At 37.8% G+C, this 26,109-nt stretch overlaps 1 protein-coding gene across 1 annotated transcript in view; it reads left to right on the forward strand.

Moving 5' to 3' along the window:
- Positions 1 to 26,109, forward strand: part of LOC107758812 (nuclear receptor coactivator 2) — an 80,365-nt gene that overhangs the window by 32,182 nt on the left and 22,074 nt on the right. Inside the window, exons 4-10 of the mRNA XM_016576637.1 lie at positions 4,290 to 4,393; positions 8,796 to 8,973; positions 11,192 to 11,374; positions 14,782 to 14,883; positions 16,530 to 16,670; positions 17,211 to 17,358; positions 21,117 to 22,380. Of these exons, the coding sequence (XP_016432123.1) occupies positions 4,290 to 4,393; positions 8,796 to 8,973; positions 11,192 to 11,374; positions 14,782 to 14,883; positions 16,530 to 16,670; positions 17,211 to 17,358; positions 21,117 to 22,380 (2,120 nt within the window). The remainder of the gene's footprint in view (positions 1 to 4,289; positions 4,394 to 8,795; positions 8,974 to 11,191; positions 11,375 to 14,781; positions 14,884 to 16,529; positions 16,671 to 17,210; positions 17,359 to 21,116; positions 22,381 to 26,109) is intronic.

Genomic DNA, 26,109 nt, shown 5'->3' on the forward strand with positions numbered 1-26,109 from the left:
ACAAAAATTCACCCCCCTCACAGTTGTCATGAAGGGCAAAATTAGCTATATAGACCAAAACCACGTTTTGTACCAGGCTGTAAACATATTTTTTTCTGCTGTAAAGTTGGGCATCTTAACATGGGGAGTCTATGGGACTGACTCCCTTTTGGAGCCAGCCTCTAGCGGCCAGTCGATGAATTGCAGTTTTAGTCACTTCCGTGTTGGCTTCACGAGAAAGACCAGAAGGTTGCCGCTTGGGTTGGACCACTGATGTCACATGGACTATTTTAACAATGTCCTTACTACCTTTCTGGGCCTTGAATGTGGTAGTTGCGTTGCTGTCTATGCAGGGTCAAAAAGCTCTTGGATTTCATCAAAAATATCTTAATTTGTGTTCTGAAGATGAACGAAGGTCTTACGGGTTTGGAATGACATGAGGGTGAGTAATTAATGACAGAATTTTCATTTTTGGGTGAACTATCCCTTTAATGCTCATTGAACCGATAATGATGAATGCTAGCATTTAAAGGGATACTTCACCTAAAAATGTTGCCATTATTTTCCTAACTCCAAACCTGTATGACTTTTTCTAACACAAAAGGAGATGTTAGGCAGAATATTAGGAACTGATAGCCTCAAAATGTGGTCACAATTGTGGAACTTTGGTAAAATTTTGCAGGCAAAAATTGCCCACTGTCAATTGCCAGTAGTGTAGTGACCAACTTGAATCCATGTTAAATCTGTGTGGGGAATATTTCGCTCTCATGCAGGCTTCCAGATTGTGTGAATTTCTATTGAAGTGGCAGGATTCTGATTGCACTGAAAAACAGTAAATGTGACAGAAGCTTCAGTCACTGTTCACTTCCAATTATGTTTTTTTCCAAACAGTGAAAGTAAATGGTCAACTAAACTGTCAGTCTGCCTAAAATCTTTTTTGGGTTCCACAAAACACAATTTTTATTTGAATGGTCCCTTTTTAAACAGTGTTTACATTTTGAAAAAGACTAATGAATGTGAGAAAATTGCCACCATGACACTAAAGTGTAGTGATTGTTGCCAGGGTGTTGTTAAAGTGTTATGAGTAGGGGTTTTTTGCGCATTACTATGCGGTTACTCGAATGCTGTGTGGATATGATATTCTTTTCCCTATGACTCAGATCCTTCCTTCAATGTGAATATATTATTATCTATCAGGTGAATATCCTAAATCCAACTGACTAGCAAAATATTAGCGCACCTTTCCTAAGTAAGTTGTGATTTGAGGTGTAATTCACAGTACAAATGGTGCAATATAAGTGTGAGCACTAATAATAGTGATGCTATTATGCTAGCTACGCTAGCAAGCACGACTATTAAACTGCGGCAGTAAACAGTTTCCTTCCTCTTTGCATAGAAAACACAATCTGTTTGGACATTTACCTGTAAAGGGTATTTTTAGTCTGTAGTTCATCTGCTACACATTTAAAACCCCAAACTGGAGTTTGAAAACTGAATTATGTTTAATTACATGTTTAATTTGTTCATTAGTGAGTCAGCGCTTATAAATTTAGAGACTGAACAACACCCAGTCCCAGTAGATGACGAGATATGGAATTCTCCCATGGAGAGTCATGACCTAGTATCCACGATCAGGTTGTGCACTGATTGGTCGAGAGCAGAGTCATGGGCGGGTCTTTGAATTGTGACTGATAGGGCAGATCCTAAAGGCCTCAAGAAACTCCATCTGCTGTTGAAGTGAATGATATGGCCTGATTCACATCCTTTCTGGAGATAACACTGCCTTTTTCCTGTTTGATGGGGATTGACTGACGGAAAGGAAACCGCTTTGGAACCGAGTTTGAAATGAGAGAGGGAATGAGTTATCACCGGACCTCTGGTACAGCTGTGCTGGTTTCCCAGTCCCTGCTGGGCACCGCAAAGACCTGCTGACACACAACACGCTCGCATCCACTGATCATCAGGAGTGTACGCATGCGTATCTCTCCCAGACACACACACACATATACGGGAAGAGCAGTGTTTGGAGCATCCCAGAACGGTCTGAGGGGGAGGCTGATGGATGGCCCTCTCTCTTTGCCATATGGCTACCCATCATGCCAGTACAGTTTGCCTCTCTATCATGTCCTCTGTGAGACCACTGCATCCACTGATGATCCCGACCACTCTCTTTTATGGATGGGAACAGACAGGAAGTTAGAATGGTCTAGGGAATTGTGGGATTGAGGATGTTTCACTGACGGCAGAAATTGTTAGTGTTATTTTAGTGTTGTCTGTAGTAATGTATTTAATTAGCATTTATTTTATATTCATTTATTTCAATTTAATTTTGGTTGAAGTTTCGTTAATTTGTGTTAATCTGTTTAATTTTTTTTGTTTGTTTTCATAATTTTAGTACTTGCACTTATTTCATTTGCAAAGGCAAAATTAATTTTTTTAGGTTTGTCATCTAGTATTTATATTTTATTTTAACTTTATTTCAATTATCGTAAATGTTTTTAATAGTTTTATTTTTTATTTTCTAGTTTATTTTATTTATTTTTAATAGTAACACTCCACTTCAGAAGATGCTTTATTACATGTCACATCCTTCACAAATGGTGTTATTTAAAGCCACTTTTTTTTTTAGCATTATGTTTTTTTATCTCTGGTTCATATATCACCCCAAAAAGAATAAATTAATTTCATAATTATAATATTTTATGTTTTTTCTTGACATTGTGACTTAATGTGATAATTAAAATAATAATGAAAAATGTTTGAATGACAATGAAACAAATGTTTTTTTGCTTTACAATAATAAAACAAAAAGGATTTGTGCTTAGTTGCCATGAAAACAATTTCCTTTTATTTTTGGCATAATTTATTAGTTAAAGCATTGCAAAAATATTACCCTAAAATAATGAAATAATAATATTGCATAAATTGTATTATTATTATTGTTGTTGTTGTTATTTGTGATGAAATATGAGCCAGAGATTCACCAGTTTTCCTTCTAGATTTAGCTCCATCACAAGTGCTTTGTTTTGCAGGCGATGTTGTTTACAAATCTTGTCACTTTGTTGGAGAGAATGATGTTCTCCATTCTTTATATAATGGTTTGTTTGGAGTCTGTGTGTGAGCGCATGTGTATATTGACGCCGTGCTGTTGGCCGCATGGCTGTTATGTGAGGCTTCACATGCACCCATTTAGTCTGACAGCTTCTGTCTCACGCGTTGCTAAGGTCCGGATGTGTGCCATAACAACATGTCTCAACAAGCGCACAGCAGAATGAAAGAGTGAGAAAGGGGTTTAAAAAGGTGCGTGTGTGCAGTATGAAATTAAACGCTTTAGTGAGCAGCGAGAGAGAACTGCCCTTTAAAGAAATGCTAATACGCTCAAGCTAGCAGAACCACATGAAGTGTCTTTAATGTAATTTGAAAATAAAACACTTAAACTCTGCAGGATCTAATGAAGGGTTTTAGGTTCTTTTATGGAAATGTTGATGTTTCCAACCGAGGACTGAGTTTCTGACCAAATTAACCGTATTCACTTAGTAGGGGAGAGAGGGTTGTCCTTTATTCAAGGAGAAAGGAGAATGAGGTAAAACAAATGTGCCTAATTATATTCCAGGATGTCTGCTATCAACTCAAATGAGACGAAAGCATCTATAACTAAAGGCAATAGAAATATGACCTTCTTAAAAAGGGTGAGCAAGGGGTTAGTTGAATCATTGGGGAAACAATTTGAGCAATGTACATATTTAAATCATTTAGACGGAGAAAACTTTTAATAGTTTTCAAAGTCTAATTTTACTGCACATTTTTCACATTTTTGTTAACATGTCCATAAACTAGACATTCTGGGAAGATTTTCCCCCGTTTTCTTGCTTTTGTTCTTCCCAATGTATTCTGAGACCAATTTAATAGCGTTTTTTGCATTAAAAAATCTACATTATGTGTTGAGTCACTTGAGTCATGGCAAATCTTTAGTCAAATAATTTATTTGATTTTATACACTGGCAATTCACCAACATGCATAATATTTTAGACTTGTTTTGACACAAAATGTCATTTTTCCTGCAAAGTGGAAAATTTATTTTGACATGCAATAACATTTTTAGCATTTATTTTTTCATGTGCATCATAATCACAGACAGCTGTATATGATCTCCCCTTTCCCAATATATGATCATAATGATGTACAGTTTTTTCACCCTTTGGTTTTTAACATAACATAGCAAAGTTATTGTGGACTGTGGTGTTGATGTTCTCTAATGGGTTCGTATCTCATTTCTTCTCTTTTTCTGCATCTCTCTCTTCCTCTGCAGAAAAGGCTGCTGCAGCCAATGAGGATGAAGTGCAGAAAGCTGATGTGTCGTCGACAGGCCAAAGTGTTATTGACAAAGATGCCCTTGGACCAATGATGCTGGAGGTGGGTCTGTTGTGCTCTGTTTAATAGGTTACACTACTGAACACGTACGAGGAAGAGCCAAGCATGAACCATGTATGGGAGACCATACCATGTATATGATAGTGAATGCCTTTTTGTATCCGTTATAAAAAAAGTTGTGTTAAGAAATTGGCTGCCATTTGATGTTTAAATCTCCAGATTCCTCCGTCTCCTTGCTGAATATAGAGCTCATGAGCTGACAGTTGAGAAGATGTACACAATTTTTGGCATGGAAAACATGCTCAAGTGTAATGATGTGTCTCTGTGGCTATGTTCTTACTGCAAGATTATTACTGATTTTACTGTTCACATTATTTTTTTTTTAAATGTGGCCAATATCAGATTCGAGTGTGAACTGATCACATTCCCAAAACTGACCTGCATGTGCAAAAGGAAGCCTGAAAATTTGTGCACAGGCAATAAGGAGGATAAAGACGAGGAATTAGGACTAGTTTTCATAGTTTTCGTTCCAAGTTTTGCTTGCATAGAGCTGTCACCGTAATACACCTCACTGTACCTCCACTGACTACCGTCACAGCTGTCTTCCATATTAACTAACTGACGAAAGAACTACTTGTAAGTAAAAACTGTGGATTGACTCCTGTCACGCGGAACTGTGACGAATGTCGATCTAGAGTGATGTGAAAGTCGCATGAATTACGATATGACCACTTTAGACTGAGATTGCATTGCAAAACATCAACCTGTATTTAGTATATGGAAGTGGCCAAAATCATAGTGTAAAAAATCAGATTCTTTGTGGTTTTTGCTGTTCAAACTGTTAAGAAAAAAAACAGATCCGAGTCATATATGAGCACAAAAAATAGGGCAATGGGTTATTTTAGTATTATTTATATACTATTTGGTATTTATTTTTAATTAACTTTTTTAAATGTTGTGCTTTTATCATTTATATGTTTTTATTTCTATATAGCTTTCATTTATTTTATTTCAGTTTTAATTTTAAAAATTTTAACCTTTTTAAATTTTTTAGTACTTCAGATGTTTTCAGTTGATTCAGTTCTAATTTTCATGTTTTTGTTTTTATTTGAAGTATTTCCATCTAATATATATATATATATATATATATATATATTTAAACGGTAACCGAGTAAATGTTGAAACAGTTAAAATACCTTAAAATATTCTGTATAACTTCACATCCAACCTCAGATATGCCCTGATATAGCAGTTTTTCATTCATTGTGTGCAAAATTGTCACATTATGCAATGTTGGCTCAACCAGTGGCATGAGTTTTGGGGCATAACTGTCTGTTTTTCCAACCAAAGACATCACAATCCAGTCATTATTTTTCCAATTCTGTTTGCTAATGGGTTGGGGGTGAGAAAAGGGTTTTTAAAAATACATTTTTATTTTTGGGTGAACTATGCCTTTAAATAACAGCTCAACTCTCTCCAGTGCAAACGAACAACCGTTGGTCGGTCGGCCGAGCAGGCAGGACGCCCAGCTCTGAATGAATCCACCCATCCAGTCGCTCCATCTTTCTCTCACACCCTTCCTCTCCTCTTTAGGGTATTTATAGCCTCCGAGGTCCTCCGTCACCGAATCAACATGAAGCGGATGCCAAATATAGCCTGCGTGCTTGTACGCTTGATCTTCCATCTGTTTCAAACGGCCGAAGGAAGGGACAATTCACACCCGCACGCTATAATGCACCTAATTAAAAAAACCACTTGTGACAAAAGGCCAGAGAAGGGGAAACTGACCCGACTGGCCTTTTCCACCCGACACCCATAACAGCCCCTCCAGTGTCACCCGGGCGCACGCACTCGTGCACACAAACAGGCCTTGTGTAAAGCTTTCGCAGTTCTGCACGGCCCCCTGCCCCAGTGAAAAACCCCATTGTTTGCCGATGGAAGCTGAAGTGTGAGCAGCCATAGGATCCGCTAAAGCAGCTTTGTGTTCTTCGGAGCAGCGTGTGTCCGTTTTCAGTGTCCGCACCTCGCGATGAGTTTGGACCCAGTCTCTCCTTTGTATAGTAAGTTATGCAACCTCCCAAAGCGGGACAGCAAGGCCGGACCGTGCCCACCCAGCTCCATTCATGTTGCAATACACGTCCATCAGCACATTTTACAGAGTTGCATAAGTTTGGCTAAATAAAGGTGGATTTGGCATTCCTCCGTGTTGGCCACATCTAGAGCAGTGCACAAACAGGGACTTGTGGGCTTTGTTCGCTCGCTCCCTCTCCCTTTTTCCGTCCCTCGCTTTATCTGGTCTCTAGAGTATGGTACGTTTGTTCTTAGCTTCGCTTGAGTGTTTTATTTTTTCCACGGCCGAGTGTTTGTGAAATAATTCTCTGTGTTAGGAAGAGGCGCTGTGTTTGTTTTGCTGATAAAAAGATTTAGAGCTTATTACGCTCCGCAGCAGATTAAAGAATGATTTCCGAGCTGCTGCTCCACATTCTAAAGCAAACAGCAGCTTTTATAGCGATCGCTATAGGCCCTCAGGGGCCCGGCTGCATTCAGAGGCCTAATTGACACCATCTTGATAGGTAATGCTTGACTTAAGGCTGTGTTCTTTCAATTAAGACTCGTCAATATAATTTCTGTCGCACACTATGAAGCGCTGAGATTCACAAGAGCTCGTTTATTGCCGGCACAAGCAGGCAAGAAAGTTAATCTTCGTACAAAACGAATGCATTAAAGATTGCGTGGACGCTTTCAGCGCAAATTCTGATAACTATAAATGTGTGTAACTGATGACTCGGGATTAGAGGTAGATTGATATATCAGTTTTACTGATATATTGTTTATATTACATAACTGTTTTTTAATGTATTACATAAGTACAAACATTTTAATGTTCAAGTCATTAAGGTTCACTATTTTAATATTATTAATTTAAAAAACTCTCATCAAACTCTAATCAGTTTTTCTATCTCAGGTGTCAAAATGTTAGCAAAATCCAGTATTGATCAACATCTACTAGGGATGTGCTGATATTTTTAAGGAGATAATTCATTTTGTCTGATGGCTGATGAACAATAAATATCTTTTTTTTTTTTTCAAAATCAGTTGAAAATGAAATGCTGAAAATTTTAATTTGTCATTTAATATGCTGCAGGTTAATTTAGGCATCACAGTGTATGCACAAGTATACTATTTGGTATGAAAAATGGATATTCATTTTGAGATTCAACGATTACATTTAACAGTTTATTAGATTAACTTTAAGTTAGCGTTAAATTATAATTTGAGTTTTAAAACTTTTATTCATTTCTTATTCATCTCATAGTATTCATCTTCTTTTATTCCTTAAGGATACATGAAGTTGATCAGAAGTGAAAGTAAAGACTTTTACCATTTCTATTTCAAATAAACACTGTTATATGAACTTTCACTTCATCAAATAATCCTGAAAAAAAAGTATCACAAAAGTATTTATCAGCACAACTGTTTTCAACATTGATAATAAGAAGTGCTTTTTGAGCACCAAATCAGCATATTATGATTTCTGAAGAATCATGTGACAGCAAAGCCTGGAGTAATGATGCTGAAAATTCAGCTTTGCCATCACAGGAATAAATGACATTTTAATATAAAATAAATAGAAAGCATGTATTTTAAATTATATACTTGGAAATAATGATATTTCCAAGTATTACTATTTTTACTATGTTTTTGATCAAATAAATGCAGCCTTGTTGAGCACAGGAGACTTCTTTCAAAAACATTAACAAATCTTACCGACTTTTGAGCAGTACTGTATATCTAATATCGACAATGACATTTCATTAAAAAAAAGCTCTAATATTGGCCAATAACCAATGTTTTCTATATATATATATAAAAAACATATCCCTACTTTAAGAGACCTTCACTGCACCCGTCAGGAGATGCGACATAAGCATGCACTCTAATAAAGCCGTAGTCTGTAATCTGCATTTAAAATGAGGAAAAACAGTTGCTCCACTTCCCCTGTGTCTCTGCCTGACGGTATCGCTTTGAGAGGAAGCCTGTTAAAATAACCTCCTAACTGCAACTGATGAGATCTTCTTGTTTTCCTGCAGATAATTACTTCATTATGGCTTACCTGAATTGAGAAGCGAAAACACTATCAGATCATTACATTCAACCTGTTGTGGCTCAAAAACCACTCAATCAATCCATGGCCATGAATTCAGACTCATGCCGTAATCCCCTTGATTTCACTTGTTCTAGCTACAAGGACTCCTCGATTTTCTGGACATCTTTTTGTTTTGTTTCTGCTGGATATCGAATCTTCCCTATTGAATGGTTACGCTTTTAGATGGAGCAAGGATGTGTACTTTAGCCTTTGTGCTCTTCATATAATAATAATAATATTGGTGTTAGTTGCACATCTGTGCTCACAGTACTAATAGGCTGTGTTTTTCTCCTCCAGGCCTTAGATGGGTTCTTCTTTGTGGTGAACATGGAGGGGAACATCGTGTTTGTGTCAGAGAATGTGACGCAGTACCTGCGGTATAATCAGGAAGAGCTGATGAACACCAGTGTTTACAGCATCCTGCATGTAGGAGACCATACCGAATTCATCAAAAACCTCCTGCCCAAGTCACATGGTGAGACTCTATTTTCCATTCATGGTTTCCTTCCCATTTAGATCTTTTCATTTTGTTTGCGCTTCTAGCACCTCTTCTTTTCAGGAACGACTAGTTCCTCAGTACTCAAGTGTGAGCAGTTACATTTTCCACCCTGCGATTATATTAATCAGATTGAGCATTAAGAACTGGGATTTACAGAGAGGAATATCAGAATCTCCTCCTCCTTCAGTTGTGGCAGAAGGGAAGCTCACCTGCAGAGGTGAAAGAGAGGAAGGATTCAGGCTTAGAAACCATATCATTATTGGTTTAAATGATACATCCAGCCAGAAAACACTCACTGGTTATGGATCCCATTCATAGTGAAATCCAATTCTATTTCACATAGATGTAAACATCAAATAAGTTTGGATTGACTGTGTCACTTTTGTTGTTCCACTCAGCATTTGGCACTTGTATATTTTCTTAATAGGTTCTTTTAATACATTTACTCTAAATGCCTTTGGATGATTAAAAAATAAATACATGCCAAATTGCTACCATCTAAAAGTTTCAAGGAATAATTCTCCCAAAAATGAAAATTCTGTTATTAATTACTCAACCTGTCACATGGACTATTTTGACAATGTCCTTACTACCTTTCTGGGCCTTGAATGTGGTAGTTGCTTTGCTGTCTATGCAGGGTCCGAAAGCTCTTGGATTTCATTAAAATATCTTAATTTGTGTTCTGAAGATGAATGAACATCTTACGGGTTTGAAACCACATGAGGGTGAGTAATTAATGACAGAATTTTTGGGTGGACTATCCCTTTAAGAGGTGTTCACACTAGCTAGCTTTCCATCCACATATTTCAATGATATCTCATAAAAAATACTGTATGAAAACACCAAGAAAATGTTCAAAATGCATTACAAACATAATTGCTCACTTGAGGTGGATGACTTTTTTTTTATTTAGTTAAGACGACATTTGTGTAAACTAATATGGAAACATATTTCCCAAATAAATTCCTAGATGTGTCAAAAAAGGTAATTAATTTTCAATGAGAGTTGGTAATGTGAAGTGCCATTAGAGACTGTTGGCAATGAGACAAAATTTATATAAAAAATATACACTAACTCAGTGACTTCCAATGGACTTCCAATTTATTTTGTTTTCTTAAAGTTGCGATGAAACTGAAGTAGCGACAAATCTTTTTTTCTATATTGCGATATGTCTAAGTGTAACGAATTATCAAAAAAGAAAAAATGCAAAACAGGGACTTGGTTATATTCATCAGTGGTTGTTTGGATTTTAAGATGTGGTCATTGAAGGTGAGCTCGCAGTCAGATATGGAGAGACTAAGTGATTGGAAATGTCCTGTATATGTCCTGTTTCACCATAATATTGAGTTATAATATATTAATTACCATTACAACATCAAAAAAAATGTCAAAGAAAAATGTAGTCTTTAATTAGTTTTAATTAATTTTAGTAATTAATTAGTTTACAAAAATATCTTTGACATGCACATTGGATGGAAACGCTGCTTTATACGCAAATTGTTTTTGCAAATATCCTGTTTTTTGCATACACTTATTTGACACCAGTTAAAGGAGACATATTATGCCCGTTTTTACAATATGTAATATAAGTCTCTAGTGTCCCCAGACTTACAATGACGGCGCCGTGGGTGGAAATTTACAGATGAAGGGGCGGTAATATTATAATAAGATCCCTTTGCCACGTCACCAAGGGAGTGAAATCAGAGGCGCTCGTTTTCTCAAATGCTTGCAGAAAAAGGCTTCCCAAAACAAAGTTACTGGGTTAATCTTTTTCACGTTTCCTTGGTTGGTAGATGCACCGGGGACCTGATTATAGCACTTAAAACCTGGAAAAGTCAGATTTTCATGATATGTCACCTTTAAATCACTGAAGGTTACCAGTTCACTGCAATATCCAGAAGCGACATGAGTGGCAGGCGGATCATGTGCACACTACTGTTGGAAGTCACTGAGTTAGCACACATTTTTTTAAATACGTGAATGAGAACTTAAACTTTAATTTTTGTCTCATTGCCAACAGTCTCTTATGTCGCTTCACATCGCCAACTCTCATTGAAAATTAATGACTTCCAGTCCCTTGCCGCTGTAAATCACCATCAGTGTGAACACCCCTTTATTCAGTAAGGAAAAGTTTGGGAATGCTGGTTCAAATGAGTGACAGTGAGTGATGTCTCTTTTCGCCTCCCTCCCACAGTGAACGGAGTGCCGTGGTCCAGCGAGAATCCTCGGCGGAACAGCCACACCTTCAACTGCCGCATGCTCGTGAACCCTCACAGCGGAGCCGAAGAGATGCAGGATCACGAGGCACAGCAGAAATATGAGACTATGCAGTGTTTCGCTGTGTCTGAACCAAAGTCCATCAAGGAGGAGGGAGAGGGTGAGCCACGGTTTCTTAAAACACACTTAAGCCACATGAACGGTACTGAAACTCTAGATTTAATGCTTCAAAGCAGAGCAGGAGGCTTCGGCCAAACAAAGTGACTACTCCCCTTTCATAGAGCCGGGCGTTCATTTGTCAAGCGTCCCACAAACAAGCAGATTTGAACCTATAGTTTTCAAATGACTTTTGGATCCAGTGGATGAGAATTGTTGTCTTTATCTACAGTTGTCATTTGTTGCTGTCATTTTGTGGTCTTGTTGCCATAAAAAGCAGTAGTAATTTAACAAGCACTACCATTCAAAAGTTTGGGATCGGTAAGATTTTTAAAATGTTTTTGAAGGAAGTCTTTTATGCTCATCAAGGCTGCATTTATTTTCTCAAAAACACAGTAAATGAGTAATATTGTGAATAATATTACAATTTAAAATAACGGTTTTCTATTTGAATATATTTTAAAATGTATTTTATTCCTGTGATGGCAAAGCTGAATGTTCAGCATCATTATTGCAGTTTTTAGTGCCACACGATCCTTTAGAAATCATTCTAATATGCTAATTTGGTTTTCAAGAATCATTTTTTTATATTATAAATGTTTAAAACAGATGTGATGCTTTATATTTTGAGGGAGCATTAGGATGCCGCAGAAAGTAGACAAATTAAATGAAAGAAATGTCATAAATAGGGATGGAATTAAGCTTGGGCCTGACAATACAATATTACTTTGGTTTATCGGCTACAATAATATAGTATTTTAATGCATTTTTTTGTAACTTTCTTGCTTTGTACAACGAGTGCTGAGTATAAATAATGTACCTGATTATCAAAGTCATAATATCACTAAAAATCCCTTGCGGTTTACCACACTGTACAGTGAAGGTCCTTTATGGACTTATACGTAACTTATTCTGAATTTGTCGGCAAATAAAAATTATTTGAATGTGTGTTGAACTGTTGATCTGACTTGCTAGGAATGGTGTTCCAAAAAATCTAGCTAGTCTTGTTTGTTGCCACTCGGTATGGAAGCCTGTTTCCAAGCCTGTTTTGTGTGAGTTTTTATCTCACAATTCAGATTTTTTTTGTAATTGCGAGTTTACATCTCGCAATTCTGACATTTTTCTCAGAATTGCATGATATAAACTCAAAATTGCAAGTTATAAAGTCAGAATAGTGGTATATAAACTTGCAATTGCGAGAAATAAAGTCAGAATTGCAAGATAAAAACTTTTTTCAAAACTTTTTTAACTGACTTTTTTCTCACAAATGCGAATTTGTATATAGCAATTCAGACTTTTTTCCCCAGAATTGTGAAACATAAACTCGCAATTCTGAGAAAAAATAATTGTTTGACTTTCTCAGAATTGCGAGATATAAACTCTTAATTATTTTTTCTTGAAAGTTGAAAAGTTTGAAAGTTTTTTTTTTTTTCACGTTTCTATCATGTAATACTGGACTTTATAACTCGCAATTGCGAGTTTCTCAATTCTAAGAAAAAAAAATGTCAGAATTGTGAGTTTGTATCACCCAATTCTGAGAAAAAACTCGCAATTGCGAGAAAATAAGAATTGTGAGATAAAAAAGTCGCAATTACCTTTTTTATATTTTTTATTCAGTGGCAGAAACGGGCTCCAATACATTAGGATATCAATTCGGTGTTGCAATATATTGCCAAGTCTTTTTATTTGTTCACCTCAAATCCTAAGGTGTGATCCATATGAGGACAACTGTAAGTATTCATAGTCTCTTTAAGTTTCAGTTGCTCTGCTAATGTGGACATGTCGTTCCTTCCAGTTACTGAAAAATAAGGCGAAAAGACGACAGCAGCGCTCGTGGAACGTGCATCTGTGTCCCTCCCAGAGAAATGTTTCAGTCTGTGATTCATTTGCTCTTTTCTCTCCTCCTCTTCCACCTCTCGGAGTCACCCAAAGTTCAGGGTGCATTTGAGACCCACTTCTCTACTGGATCGTGTTGGCTTTGGTTTTGGCCCTGGCTGGGGTTTAAGAGTGTGTGTGTGTGTGTGTGTGTGTGTGTAACAGCGAGTTTGAGGCAATGAGAGATGTTTAATGTAGGTCTTCCTCTCTCTCTCTCTCTCCCTCACATGCACACACATAATGTTTAATTTTTGCTGGGTACTGCTGGTGTGTTGAGTGATGGAGCGTCTCTCTTTATGGCCCGTCGGTGTTAGCTGTGTGCCAGCTGCTCTTTCAGCCAGCCAGCTCACCCTGGCACAGGAGACAGAGAAAGATGGCTGGAGGAGGAATGTGTATGAGGAGAGGGGTATCAGAGAGAGTTTATTGCAGAGACAGTGAAGCTGGGTCTTTACGCAGGTTGGAGTGAAGACCACCCAAGGGCCATGTGTTTGCATGTAAAGGCCTGTTCACATCAATTTGATGCAAACATCATGACTTGTAGCTAAAAAAGTAGAACATGTTAGCAACACCAGAATGCATTCATGAACTGTAGTCTGATTCACAAGCAAGAACCCAGTTGACACAATAACGAGACATCATTTAAAAAACTCTTAAACAGAAGTTACAGTTTTGAATCAGTCTGACAAATCCTTCACTGAATGAACTCACTGAATCAGTCAGAGTGGTTGCTGAATCAATGTCTGACTCACTGAATGAATGGCCAGTTTTGACCTTGTGATGTCCATCTTGAAATGAAGCAAGTACTAGTGTTTCTATTTCAGTGTTTTTTAAAATGTAATATATTCCTGCGATGGCAAAGCTGAATTCTCAGCAGCCAATACTCCAGTGTTTAATGTTACATGATCCTTCAGAAATCATTCGAATATGCTGATTTACTGCTCAAGAAAAGTTTGTCGTTGTTGTTATTATCAATGTTGAAAACAGTTGTGCCCCTTAATATTTCTGTAAAGTTCATGATGCAGTTTTCCAGGATTTTTAATTAACAGAAAAAAACAAAAAAACAAATAGAGATATTTTGTAACATTATAAATGTTACCAAATTTTGATTCATTTTGAGTCTTAGTTAAATGAAAATATTAATGTCTGTAAAAATAAAATGCATCCTCATGCATCCATGAACCTATCATGGATGTTATTACTTGCAGTGTTCTTGTTTATTATGTCTTGTTTATCATGTGTGCGTCTGATTTGTCAGACTGTTGGAGACATTATGATTCTCTTATGATCTTTTTGTGGGTGGATGAGGGATGACTTTTCTAACTTAGTCTCCATGGGAGCAGCACAGCAGGGTCAGCCTCCACAATGACACACAAACGAAAGGTCACGTTCCATCATATCACCCCACGCTCCACTCCGCGCCGCCCCCTCAACACACACAAACACACAGAACCAATGCTTCATAAGCACCCTTCAAAACGCTTTAATAATCTGCTATGACTTGATCTGATCTTTTTCTCTCTCTCTCTCTGAATGTAGATTTCCAGTCGTGTCTGATCTGCGTAGCACGGAGAGTACCTATGAAAGAGCGACCCATGCTCCCCACGCACGAAAGCTTCACCACCCGCCAAGACCTCCAAGGTAACCATGCCAACGCCGCCCCTCTCTTCAAAGAGTGTTCACATCACGGTTAGCGCTCATCTCAATGCATAACCCCTCGTTTAAAACAACAGATGCTGACTTTAACCTGGAAAGACTGTGTTTAATGACACAAATATGCCTTGGCACCCAGGGCTTCCTCATGATTCATGAGGTTCAATTTTTATTGTTGAAATATAGGGCTGGTACTAGTAACTGATTACATGTAATCTGGATTACAAAATCAGATTCCAAAAATTAAGTACTCGTAATCAGACTACAGTTACTTTTTTGTTGATTACATGATTACATATTTTGTCTCTCAAACGCATTAAAATGCACAAATTCACGTTATTTCTGATTTACATGTAATGCAGGCATTCCCAGACTTTTTTTTAATCTGAACATCTTTCACTAAATATATTTACTTAAAGTACCCTGAGATTTTAAAATAAATATTTTAATAAATAAATATCACATTTGTATGTTCACGGTTCTAATGGTCACATGACATGCAGGTAAACATAAAATATTTCATTTTTTAGTAAGTGTTTTATTTTTATTGATGTTATTTTAAAATGACTTATTTTTTTATTTTTTTTATGATTTAATTAATTATTAGCTTTTCATTAAACTCACAAACCCCCTGCAGTTCATTTAAACAAGTTAGGTCAAAAGTAACCAAAAAGTAGTCTGATTGTATTACCTAAAATATTAACTACAGTTTTTGTCTTGTAATTTGGAATCAGTAACGGACTATATATAAGACAAAAAATTGTAGTTAGTAACGTAATCCATAACATAACATTTTAGGTAAAATAATCAGACTACTTTTTGATTACTTTTGACCTGAATTGTTTAAATGAACTGCAGGGGGTTTGTGAGTTTAATGAAAAGCTAATAATATAGGTATATATTGGATATGAATAATAGTAATGATATATTGCTATTATTAAATATTTATTTACATTTACATACATGCATACATTGAAACCGAACAGCCAGTGGCCATCTCAACTTTTCAGCGTCTGAATAAGAGGATATTATTAGTATAGATTTTATTGCGATTGTATATCATATAACTATAATTTTATTTAAATAAATTGTTTACGTAAAACTTTTTTTTTAGCTATTTATTTATTCTTTTCTTCAAAATCTCTTGGTTTAAAATCTGCCCCCTTCATTTGATTAGTAATGAGGTTTATGCACCATTCTGGTCATTCATGAACAGGGGAACGCGAGTCGTCTCACAGTGCAACTATAACTCTGAGTTCTGAATTATGAGTATGTTAAACATACTATAGGCATCTGGACAGTGAGGTTACACAATGGGAACATCAAGAGTTTTTTACTGTCACACCAAACACACCCTTTGTCACATTCTGATGTGGCTACTTGATGGAAACTCCCAGTTTGCTGTTTATTGTAACTGAGCGATTATAGTGCTGAAATGTTTCTGTCATACTTTTTGTTTAGTTTTTTGGTCACAGTTCTTACAAAGTAACATTCAATATTCCTCAGTCATGCTGCCTAGGGATTTATTCTAAATCCATAACCCTAAGTATTAAACCTCTACAATTAATTCAGCAGACAGCTTGCAGCAGACAAAACCAAGCTATATTGCTTATTGCTATACTGTGTGTTTGTAGGTAAGATCACCTCCCTGGACACCAGTCTGTTACGAGCCTCTATGAAACCAGGCTGGGAAGACTTGGTGAGGAGATGCATTCAGCGCTTTCACCTCCAGAACGATGGAGACATGTCATTCGCCAAGAGGCATCAGCAAGAAGGTACCGAGCGCATCTCACATTAATCCACTTAAGAAATGCTGTCATTCTGGCTACTGTATTGTGCAAACAAGGATTAGTATTTTTTTGACAGTAACTACCTATATTCTGAATTCCATACTGATTTTAACACGCCTTGTTTTTGGCTTCCGTCGGCAAACCAGTTTTACACACTCCTTGTGTCATGATGTCATCAAGATCTATAGTGAATATTGTCATAAAGATGTATATTAGACATTACTGTATTTCAGTATTTTCCATATTGTAGCAAAAATACAAAATACTTGGGGTGTGTGAAAACAGGAAAGTGTATGTGAGTAATGCATGCGGTATCTTTACTGGAAAGGTTAATCTTGCCATTTTATGGGTTTATATTTAGAAGTGACTATCTTGTCAAGACATGTCTGAGGAAATGGCTGAATGTAAATGTGACTAAAAACCTTAGTATTCTTTTGCATACAATTTAGATGTTGTTTGTTCCTCAATGTATATTTACATATATATTTTTCATAATTTTGATCATGTGGTTGTGTTGTTTTGCAGTGCTAAGGCATGGGCAGGCGTTCAGTCCCATCTACCGGTTTTCCTTGTCCGACGGGACCATCGTCTCCGCTCACACCAAGAGCAAACTGGTTCGGTCACCTGGTACCAACGAGCCACAGCTCTACATGTCACTGCACATTTTACAAAGGTACCCACTACACAGCCACACAGCTCACTATGAGTGTCTGCACTTGAGTTGTTTTGTCTCTGATTATGTCTGAATCTGTGTTTTTCATGTAAATGCAATGATGTATTTTATGAACTACTCGCATGAGTAAGTGTTTGAGTCATTTTTGACCCTCTTCTCACTGTTTCCTGTTTGATTCGGCTCTGTGTGTGAGCAGTCAGTCGAAACGCACACTTTCTAGTTCTGACAAGCGCAGTTAATGACCATATACTGAAATCTCACTGTCATGTGAGAACATCCGACCGTGTTTTCCCAGAGGCCGATGCTGGTCTCTAAACATTCCATCAGAACCAAGAATAACACGACTCCCACAGCTACACATTGGCAAACAAGCTTTGTCACCCTTGATAATTCCTCAGAATTTGATTGCTGGTTTAATTAAGTAGAGTAATTGAATACGAACGATTCCAACTTTAAAGGAATAGTTCAACCAAAATGTTGTTTCAAACATGTATGACATTTTTATTCTTGTAGAACATGAAAGAAGTTTTTTTTTTTTTTTATATCGTTGTTCTTTTCCATGCAGTTACAGTGCATCGGCAAGCTTCACAAATAATGCAGAAGAATAAAGTGTTCTGAAGCCATACAATAGGTTTATGTGAGGAACAGACCAAAAATTTAAAGGGATAGTTCACGCAAAAATTAAAATTCTCATCATTTACTCAACCTCATGTCGTTCTAAAACTGTATGAGTTTCATGCTTATGTTGAACATATAAGAGATATTTTGAAGAATGCTGGTAATCAAACAGTTGATGGTCCCCATTGACTTCCATAGTATTTCTTTCCCTAATATAGAAGTCAATGGGGACCAACAACTGTTTGATTCTTCAAAATATCTTCTTTTGTGTTCAACATAAGAAGAAACCTTCTACAGGTTTGGAACGACATGAGGGTGAGTAAATGATGACAAAATTTTCATTTTTGGGTGAACTATTCCTTCAAGTATCGATTCACTGTAAATCCTCCCTCATTTTTCATAAGAGCTCATGGGAGGCATAGCAATGTCCAATTTGTGAACGAGTCATTCTTTTGAGTGAATCATTGGTTTATTTTACAAATGATCACTAAATTAGACTAATCTGATTCTCAAATTCAACTCACAGACTCGGTCACAGCGGTTAATAAATCTAACATTTTTTCACACAAAGCTATCATATGACTTCATAAAACTTATGACAGTACTCACCATTTATATAGACCACTTTTATGATGCTTTACATACTTTTTGAACTTTTAAAGCTTCAGTCCCTATTCATTGTAATTGCACGGAAAAGAGTGGCCAGGATATTCTTCAGAATTTCTCCTTTTCTGTTCCACAAAAGAAATTCATGCACGTTTGGAATAAAGTAAATAAGAATAAATTACAGGTGAGTATTTTTTCCCCCTTAAAGCATCACAGTTTCACATAAAATCAAATCATTTGGAGTGTATGGCTTAGTAAAGCTTGGATCCACAGCAGGCAGTTGTGAACACAGTTTCATGTGTTAGCTGCAGAGTTTCTATCTCTCTCACACCATGCGAGGGAGGAACACCGGTTTGCTTTCTGAGACAATAGCAGCAGTGTTAGGCTGGGGTGTCGAGCACAGATGAACATTAAACCCAGAGTGAGCTCACAGCGGGAGGGTGGCTGTCTTAAAGCACAGCATCTCCAGCACAATAACACACAGTATAGCTTGACCATTGATTCATCCTGCATGCTCCGAACAAAGGCATCTCTATGCATTTATCAGCTCGGAGCGAGTTTTTAGTATGTAGCTTGCTAAAAGCTTTAAACCCCGAGGTGATTTTTACATTAGAGGGGGATATGATCGCACAGCCTCTCGTTTTCTGTGTCCCGTGGCTTGTTTTGAGGGATGAGCACTGCTGTTTTTCTTTGATGATAATTTGTTCCTCTCTTTTAACCTTCTCTGCTGAAACATACTTTAGTTAATTAAGCCATTCCAGAAATTCCGCTTAAGCTCTTTTCTCGGATTCCTTGTTTGGAGCGCTAGAAGATCTGCTTCCTGACTATGAGATTAATTTAACAAATGACTGCACTGGATTAATGTAATGAAATAGTTTCAATATAATTTACTTGGAAATCAATATTAATTCCTTGGACCACAATTAAAACAACATTGTCAACAATAGCACGTGCCAACCTGGTGAGACCAGCATGCCCTGCCTGAACTGAGGCATTGTTTTCTGTTTCAGTTTTTTTCCTCTCACTTTTTCCCTACTTCTTCTCTCATTTTATGTCTTTTTCTTTTTACAATAATTAAACAAAATGTTTGCATTGTATTAAAGCTAAGCCAGGGAATTGTCACCAGGTCATTGATATGTGGTTGCTTAGTGTTTTTTAGCATATTTGATAAATGGTTGCTAAGGGCTTTGTGTTCTGGGTGGTCGCTTGGTGATTTCTTAATGGCCCCTTTGGGTCCCTCTTTCAGTGTTAGACTGAAGGATCTTTTGTGCATTAAATGGTATAGGATAGGATATACACTAAATTTTAAAACTTAGCGTTAAGGGGTTATTCTAATGGCTTATTTTAGTATTATTTATATACTAATATAGTATGTATTAATAATTTAAATCCGCTTTTTATATTTGTATTCAATTTAAAATTTTATATTTGTTGTTTATTGATTTCTTTTAGCTTTATTTTGGATTGCAGTTTTAGTAATTTAGTACTTAAATTTAGTTAGTACTTCAGTTAGTTGCCAAGGCAACATGTCTAATAAAGTTTTAAGTTTGTTTTTTATCATATATTTAGATTTTTTTTTTCAGCTTTATTTCAGTTACTAAAATTCAATTACTGAATTTTCAATTACAGATTTTTAATGGTTTTAGATAGATAGTAACAATAGTTGTGATTCCATTACAGATTTGGACAAAACTTTTGAGATAAAAACTAAATGTCGTCGATAAAAAACTATTGCGAAATGACAGCGTTTCCATTAACTGATGTTATGCACCTAAAGCGTCATTTTTTTTCCTCTCGCAAAAAGTCATGGTGACAGATGTTGGTAGGTTTACATATAGCCCATCGCAGCCACTGCACCAGGCATTATTTTTAATCAAAGGAGGCGTATGTGTGTAGCTTTAACGAAGCAGTGCGGAGAGCCGCTTCTGGAACACTTCTGAAACGTCCTGCGGCGCATCTAGTATAAACACAAGTATTGACTAAAGTGGCCATGTCGGAGCCGTAATGCACCGCAGATGTGTGCAGTGTAAATTATCCAAGCATTAATGGCAAGGAAAGCCTCTTATACTTGACAGCGGCCACGTATGAGGTGTTTCTTGGAGGTTATAGTACATTAAAGAATGACCATGTGACACTTACGTACGCCAGGTGACCTGTAAATGCTAAAAAAACCTGTTTCCATTGCAGTTTTGTGAAATTTTCCTTTTTCGAATTGCCTGAAAACCACCTCATGCGAGCGTAAAAATGTTTTTTGCTATATATTTGAGCTTATGTGAAATTGACGTGTTTCCGTTGATCGTATTTTCAATTCGCAATTTCAGTTTGCACAATTTAAAGCACAATGGAAACACAGCTAGTGACCTTTTATTATGTTCACTAATTAGGAATTTTATGTTTTTAAGCTTGTAATTGTTAAATTCACCTTTGTCTATAAAACTATGTTTGTGCTATGTGTGTGGCATGTATGTTGCAGCGTTATTTGCTCTTTAGATAATCTGTTAGTGACTATAAACGTCTATTTTTTTCTGTTTTAGGGAGCAGCCCGTCTGTGGCATGACCCCTGATCTTGGAAATGCTCAGAATATGGGCAGAACCTTGAACCCCATGAGTTCTCCCAATACAGCAGGTTCCTCCGGCGCCCCCCAGGGACAGGATGCCACCGTCAGCAGCAACACATCCACTTTCCCCTCCCCTGGTGGCCAGAAGGAGCCCGGCGCCATCGGCCCAGTACAGGGCCACCGTTTCGGGTGCCCGGGAACTATAAGCCATTCGGCAACCATGCAGGCGGCCACCCCTCAGGGCAGTGGCTATCCATTGAAGTTGAGCAGCCCGTCTCAGGGCAGTCCGGGCATGCTTTCTCCACGCCACCGAGCCAGTCCCGGAGTGGCAGGATCTCCACGCTTGCCCCCGCCGCAGTTCTCCCCAGCAGGCAGCTTACATTCACCTGCGAGCATGTGCACTAGCAGTACAGGTGGCAATGGGGGAGCAGGCGGTAATCATGGTTACACAAGCAGTTCCCTGAACGCCCTCCAGGCGCTTAGCGAGTGCCACGGTGTGAGCCACGGCCAATCACTTGGCTCGCCCGACAGGAAGTTGGGGTCACCAGCCGCAGTGGGCGTCAATCTTCACATGCTGAACAAAATGGGAGCCTCAGAGTCATTCGGAGAGCAGAACCAATCAGAGCAGGGTAACGGCGGGCAGGATGATGGCATCGAACAGCCAAGAGATGAAAAGGGCAACCTCGGCCAGTTTAACAACCCAGATGCCAGTGATCCGCAGAACCGACTACGTGACAACAAAGGCCATACTAAACTCCTGCAGCTCCTCACCACTAAAACTGAGCCTATCGAGTCCACCTCACCCCCTCCAATGGCTGGTGGAGAGCCCGGGTGTAAGGACCCTGCTGGCGGCCCAGGGAACGGTGGCATGGGCGCTCAAACCGGAGCCGGGACACATGCTACTTCCCTGAAGGAGAAACACAAGATCCTTCATAGACTTCTCCAGAACAGCTCATCTCCCGTCGACCTGGCCAAACTCACAGCCGAGGCCACGGGGAAGGAGCTGTGTCAAGATTCTGCAGGTGGGGCGGCCGGTGGGGCTGAATTAGCCATTAAACAAGAGCCCATCAGCCCCAAGAAGAAGGACAACGCCCTGCTGCGCTACCTACTGGATAAAGATGATAATGTACTTAAGGATAAAGGCATCAAAATGGAACCTGGTGAAATAAAGATGGAGGGCAGTAAGATGCCGGGAATTAAGACGGAGAAAAATGATGGCGGCTATGACCGTGGGGAGCCGGTAAGTGATGTCGCCAACCTGGCAATATACCAAGAAATATTTAATACAAGTTAAGCTCCATAATACCACAAAATAATTGACTCGTACCTCATTGGAATCATGCACGTTTTGTTTTGTTTTTTGTTTTGTTTTGTTTTGTTTTTTGGGTTTTTTTGTTTTTTACTTTGAAAAGGGAGAAAATAATAGTCTGTTATAAAACATTATGGAAAATAGCATAATTTCATTATTTATTTGTCTAAATTAGTGGCAAGCGTGGTGCCGTGAGATTGGACATGACCTAATTTTTTTTATATATTATTATTATTTTTATTATTATTACTATTGTCATATTTGTTTTTATTATTATTATTATTATTATCATCATCATTATTATTAATTATTTTATTTTATTTTGGAGAGTTCACCATTGTGAGATAATACAAGTCCAAAAAATAAAGCATGTATGTAATTTCTAGTTTATACTGTATATGCTTTTTTAAAGCATTGCAGTATTTTCTGTGGTAACTGATAGCATGCTGTCAATAGAGCTTAACTGAACAGAAAGTACTGAGAGTTTAAATATGCAAAACACCACCTGAATCGCTTCTGCTGGTTTTGAATTTGATTATTTTTAAATATATTGAATCGTGATGGCACTTTGGTGAAATGCAGGAAAGATTTGTCATTAGTGGGTGTGGGTAATGATCGTTTTGGTTAAATATGAGAAGTATTGCACGTTGGAGAGGTCGTCAGCCAGTGTTGTGGATTCTCATGCAGAAATAACCGATATGACAACTGATACCAACGTGTTCAAACGCTCTTATCGCCTTCTTTTCAGTTTCATTGCTGTATTGTTAAGAGTGTATGCATCCTTTCCTTTCCTCCTTGTATCTTTTTTTGTGTTTCTCTCTCTATTTGGGTGTGAAAGTAGAGCAAACAACAGATTTATAAACCGGCCAATGAAACCCCAGATCGAGGCAGTATGGTAACAGCAGGGATATAAATGACTCAGCCAGCTGGAGAGAGAGAAAGAGAGAGAAAGGGAAAGTGAGAGCTCTGTCACAGGAAGTCGATTCTGGGGAAACTGGCAGGACTTTCTCAGAAGCAGCTCTGTGACATTTGAAAAAAGGCGTCTCGGTGGTGTTCCATGCATCTCATCTGGCACAGCGTTTGGCACATGCCCTACAGAGCTGGCACCGGGCACCAATCACGCCTGGCACAGCAGTGTAAAGTTAGAGAAGCGTCTGGGGCCAGGCAACAGAATAGAAAGATTATCCTGTATGTGTGTGTTTGTGCTCATTGGGCCTCCCAGACCTCTTTTAAAAGCTGTTGATTGAGCCACAAATTGAGTCATCGTTGTCAAATCAAAGCAGCGGTCTCTGGAAGCTGCTGCTGTTAGCCTGTTAGCAGAATGACCTCACAGCCCCTCGGTTACCAGGAAAAGACCCAGAGTTCCGCTAGTGAGGAACCTCTGACCTCACGCTCTCCACGACAGCGCCATTGAGAACATGAAGTACAGTGATTTACCGAGCAGGGAGGCCACAGCGGGACAGGAAGAGCGATGCTCAAGCACAGACGCGCAAGAAAAAAAAGACGGAAGACTGAAGGGAAAAACTGAATTAGTGAGGATGCGGGAGAAAGGAGGATGAAATGTGGCAGGAGTGGAGAGGGAGGGACCAATCCCTAGTGAGCTGCCTACCTAGACAGCACTTGCACTGTGCAATTTAAAAGTTTAGGGTCAATACAATTTTTTGTAATGTTTATGAAGGAAGTCACTACAAAAAGTAGTGACCATGGCTGGATTTATTTATTCAAATATACAATAAAAGAACAATATTCTGAAACATTATTACAGTTTTACAGAACTGTTTTCTGTTTGAATATATTTTCAAATTAATTTATTCCTGTGATGACAAAGATGAATTTTCATCAGTCATTTCTACTGATGACTGATGATTCCTACTGATATGTGGATTTGCTGCTCAAGGAACATTTCTTATTATTTTTCTGGAAACAGCTGTAAGTTTTTTCAGGATTCTTTGAAAAGAATATTCAAAAGAACAGCATTGATTTGGATGGAATACTTGCATACTGTATACTGCTTGCAGTAATATGCTTTTTTGTGGTCACATGACCTCATTATGTTTAATTCCATCCAGTTATTATTTTGGAAAAATAATAATTTTGTAATTTTTTTGAAAATGTACCAAAAAAAGGCGACGTTCCTTTTGCTAGTTTATTTGGGTTACACACTATAGTGCAGAATAGTGCAAAAATTGTAGTATGGTAGTGTCATATGTAACTATATTTTATTTAGTACTACATATGCATTGAAGAATAGAAAAAAGTAATTCAAAATGTTATTAAAAATAAAAACAAATGAAAATGTTTCAAAAAGCATTGGAGTGTTATGTATTTTAAGTCATTAGTTTAGCAACGTGCTGACACCTGACTCGATCAACTTAAAGCATTCGAGTCTCTTGTGAGTAATCTGATGTAGCTGCCTATGTAGACAGTGAGGTGTCTCACTAGGGTTTGGAACAGAACCACTCATCTCTCTTTCTCCTGTGATGAGACGAGCAGCCGGCTGGTGTGATAGAGCTGCAGCTGAGACTGAAGAGAAGCAGGGATCTGTATGAAAGGTCATGATGGCAGAGAGCGAGACTCAAGGAGTCTTCACTGACACTGTGCCTCTGAGCGCGTCCACTCCTGACTTTCACCAGCGTCGTTCAGTGCTCAAGGTTATTTTCAGGGTGGCTTTCAATAATGCAGTTTTTATGGCAGATGGTAGAAATGATCCAGATGCACTTATTGTTGTCACCCAGGCAGCTGTGGTGGCTTCAGTCGCTCTGTTCACTGATGTATCAATCCCTCTTTCTCTCTCTCTCTCTCTCTCTCTCTCTCTTCCTCTCGCTCAACCTATTGATCATTCAATCTCTCACAGTCTCTTTTACATCCTGTATGTCCCAGTTTGCATCTCTCTTGCTCTGTTTCAAAGCAGCTGTGTAGCTCAACAGCATTTTACAGCATCATAAGCACAGTTAAGATGCAAACGCTGTTCTAAAAGGTAGGCAGTGACATTACAATGTCTTATAAGACAGCTTGTTTTGGCCAGATTTGCATCTCATGCATACTTCATGGAAAAGGCAATCCCGTAATGCATTGCAACGAGCTCAGTGAAAGGCTATGTTCGAAATGGAATGCCCAGTATATAACCTATTGTATGATACATAGTTGATTTCTGACCTCATTCTCACTCCCGTTATTGTACAAGATGACTGATGGAGAAAAAAAGTATTGATAAATATTATAAATTATCCAATAAGATCAAATATATAGTTAAAAACAAATTAATATAATTATAAATTGACCTTTTTCACAATATTTGTTTTTTTTTTTACTTAATTTTTTTTTTTATTAATTGTATTATAAAGGCGAGAAAGCTACGGAGAATCCGCTCGCCCGGAAGCAACCATAACTGACGTAGATTTACAGAAAATTACTGCTGTTTGGCAAAAAAATCATTTTACGTACTTATTCCTAACTCTTTAATTTTTAAGTTACATTTCAAATGACAAGGGAGCAACTTATAATCATGTTTATATGACTTATCCCGTGAACTTGTTCTCTCAAATGGCCTGGGTATGCGGAGCATTCGCAGCTTATATGGACCGAACGCCACTGATATATATATATAGAGAGAGAGAGAGCCTATATATATATATATATACACAGTGTGTGTGTGTATAT

Source organism: Sinocyclocheilus rhinocerous, unplaced genomic scaffold (assembly GCF_001515625.1).
Source record: "Sinocyclocheilus rhinocerous isolate Xijiao unplaced genomic scaffold, SAMN03320098_v1.1 scaffold2008, whole genome shotgun sequence".
Taxonomy (NCBI): domain Eukaryota; kingdom Metazoa; phylum Chordata; class Actinopteri; order Cypriniformes; family Cyprinidae; genus Sinocyclocheilus; species Sinocyclocheilus rhinocerous.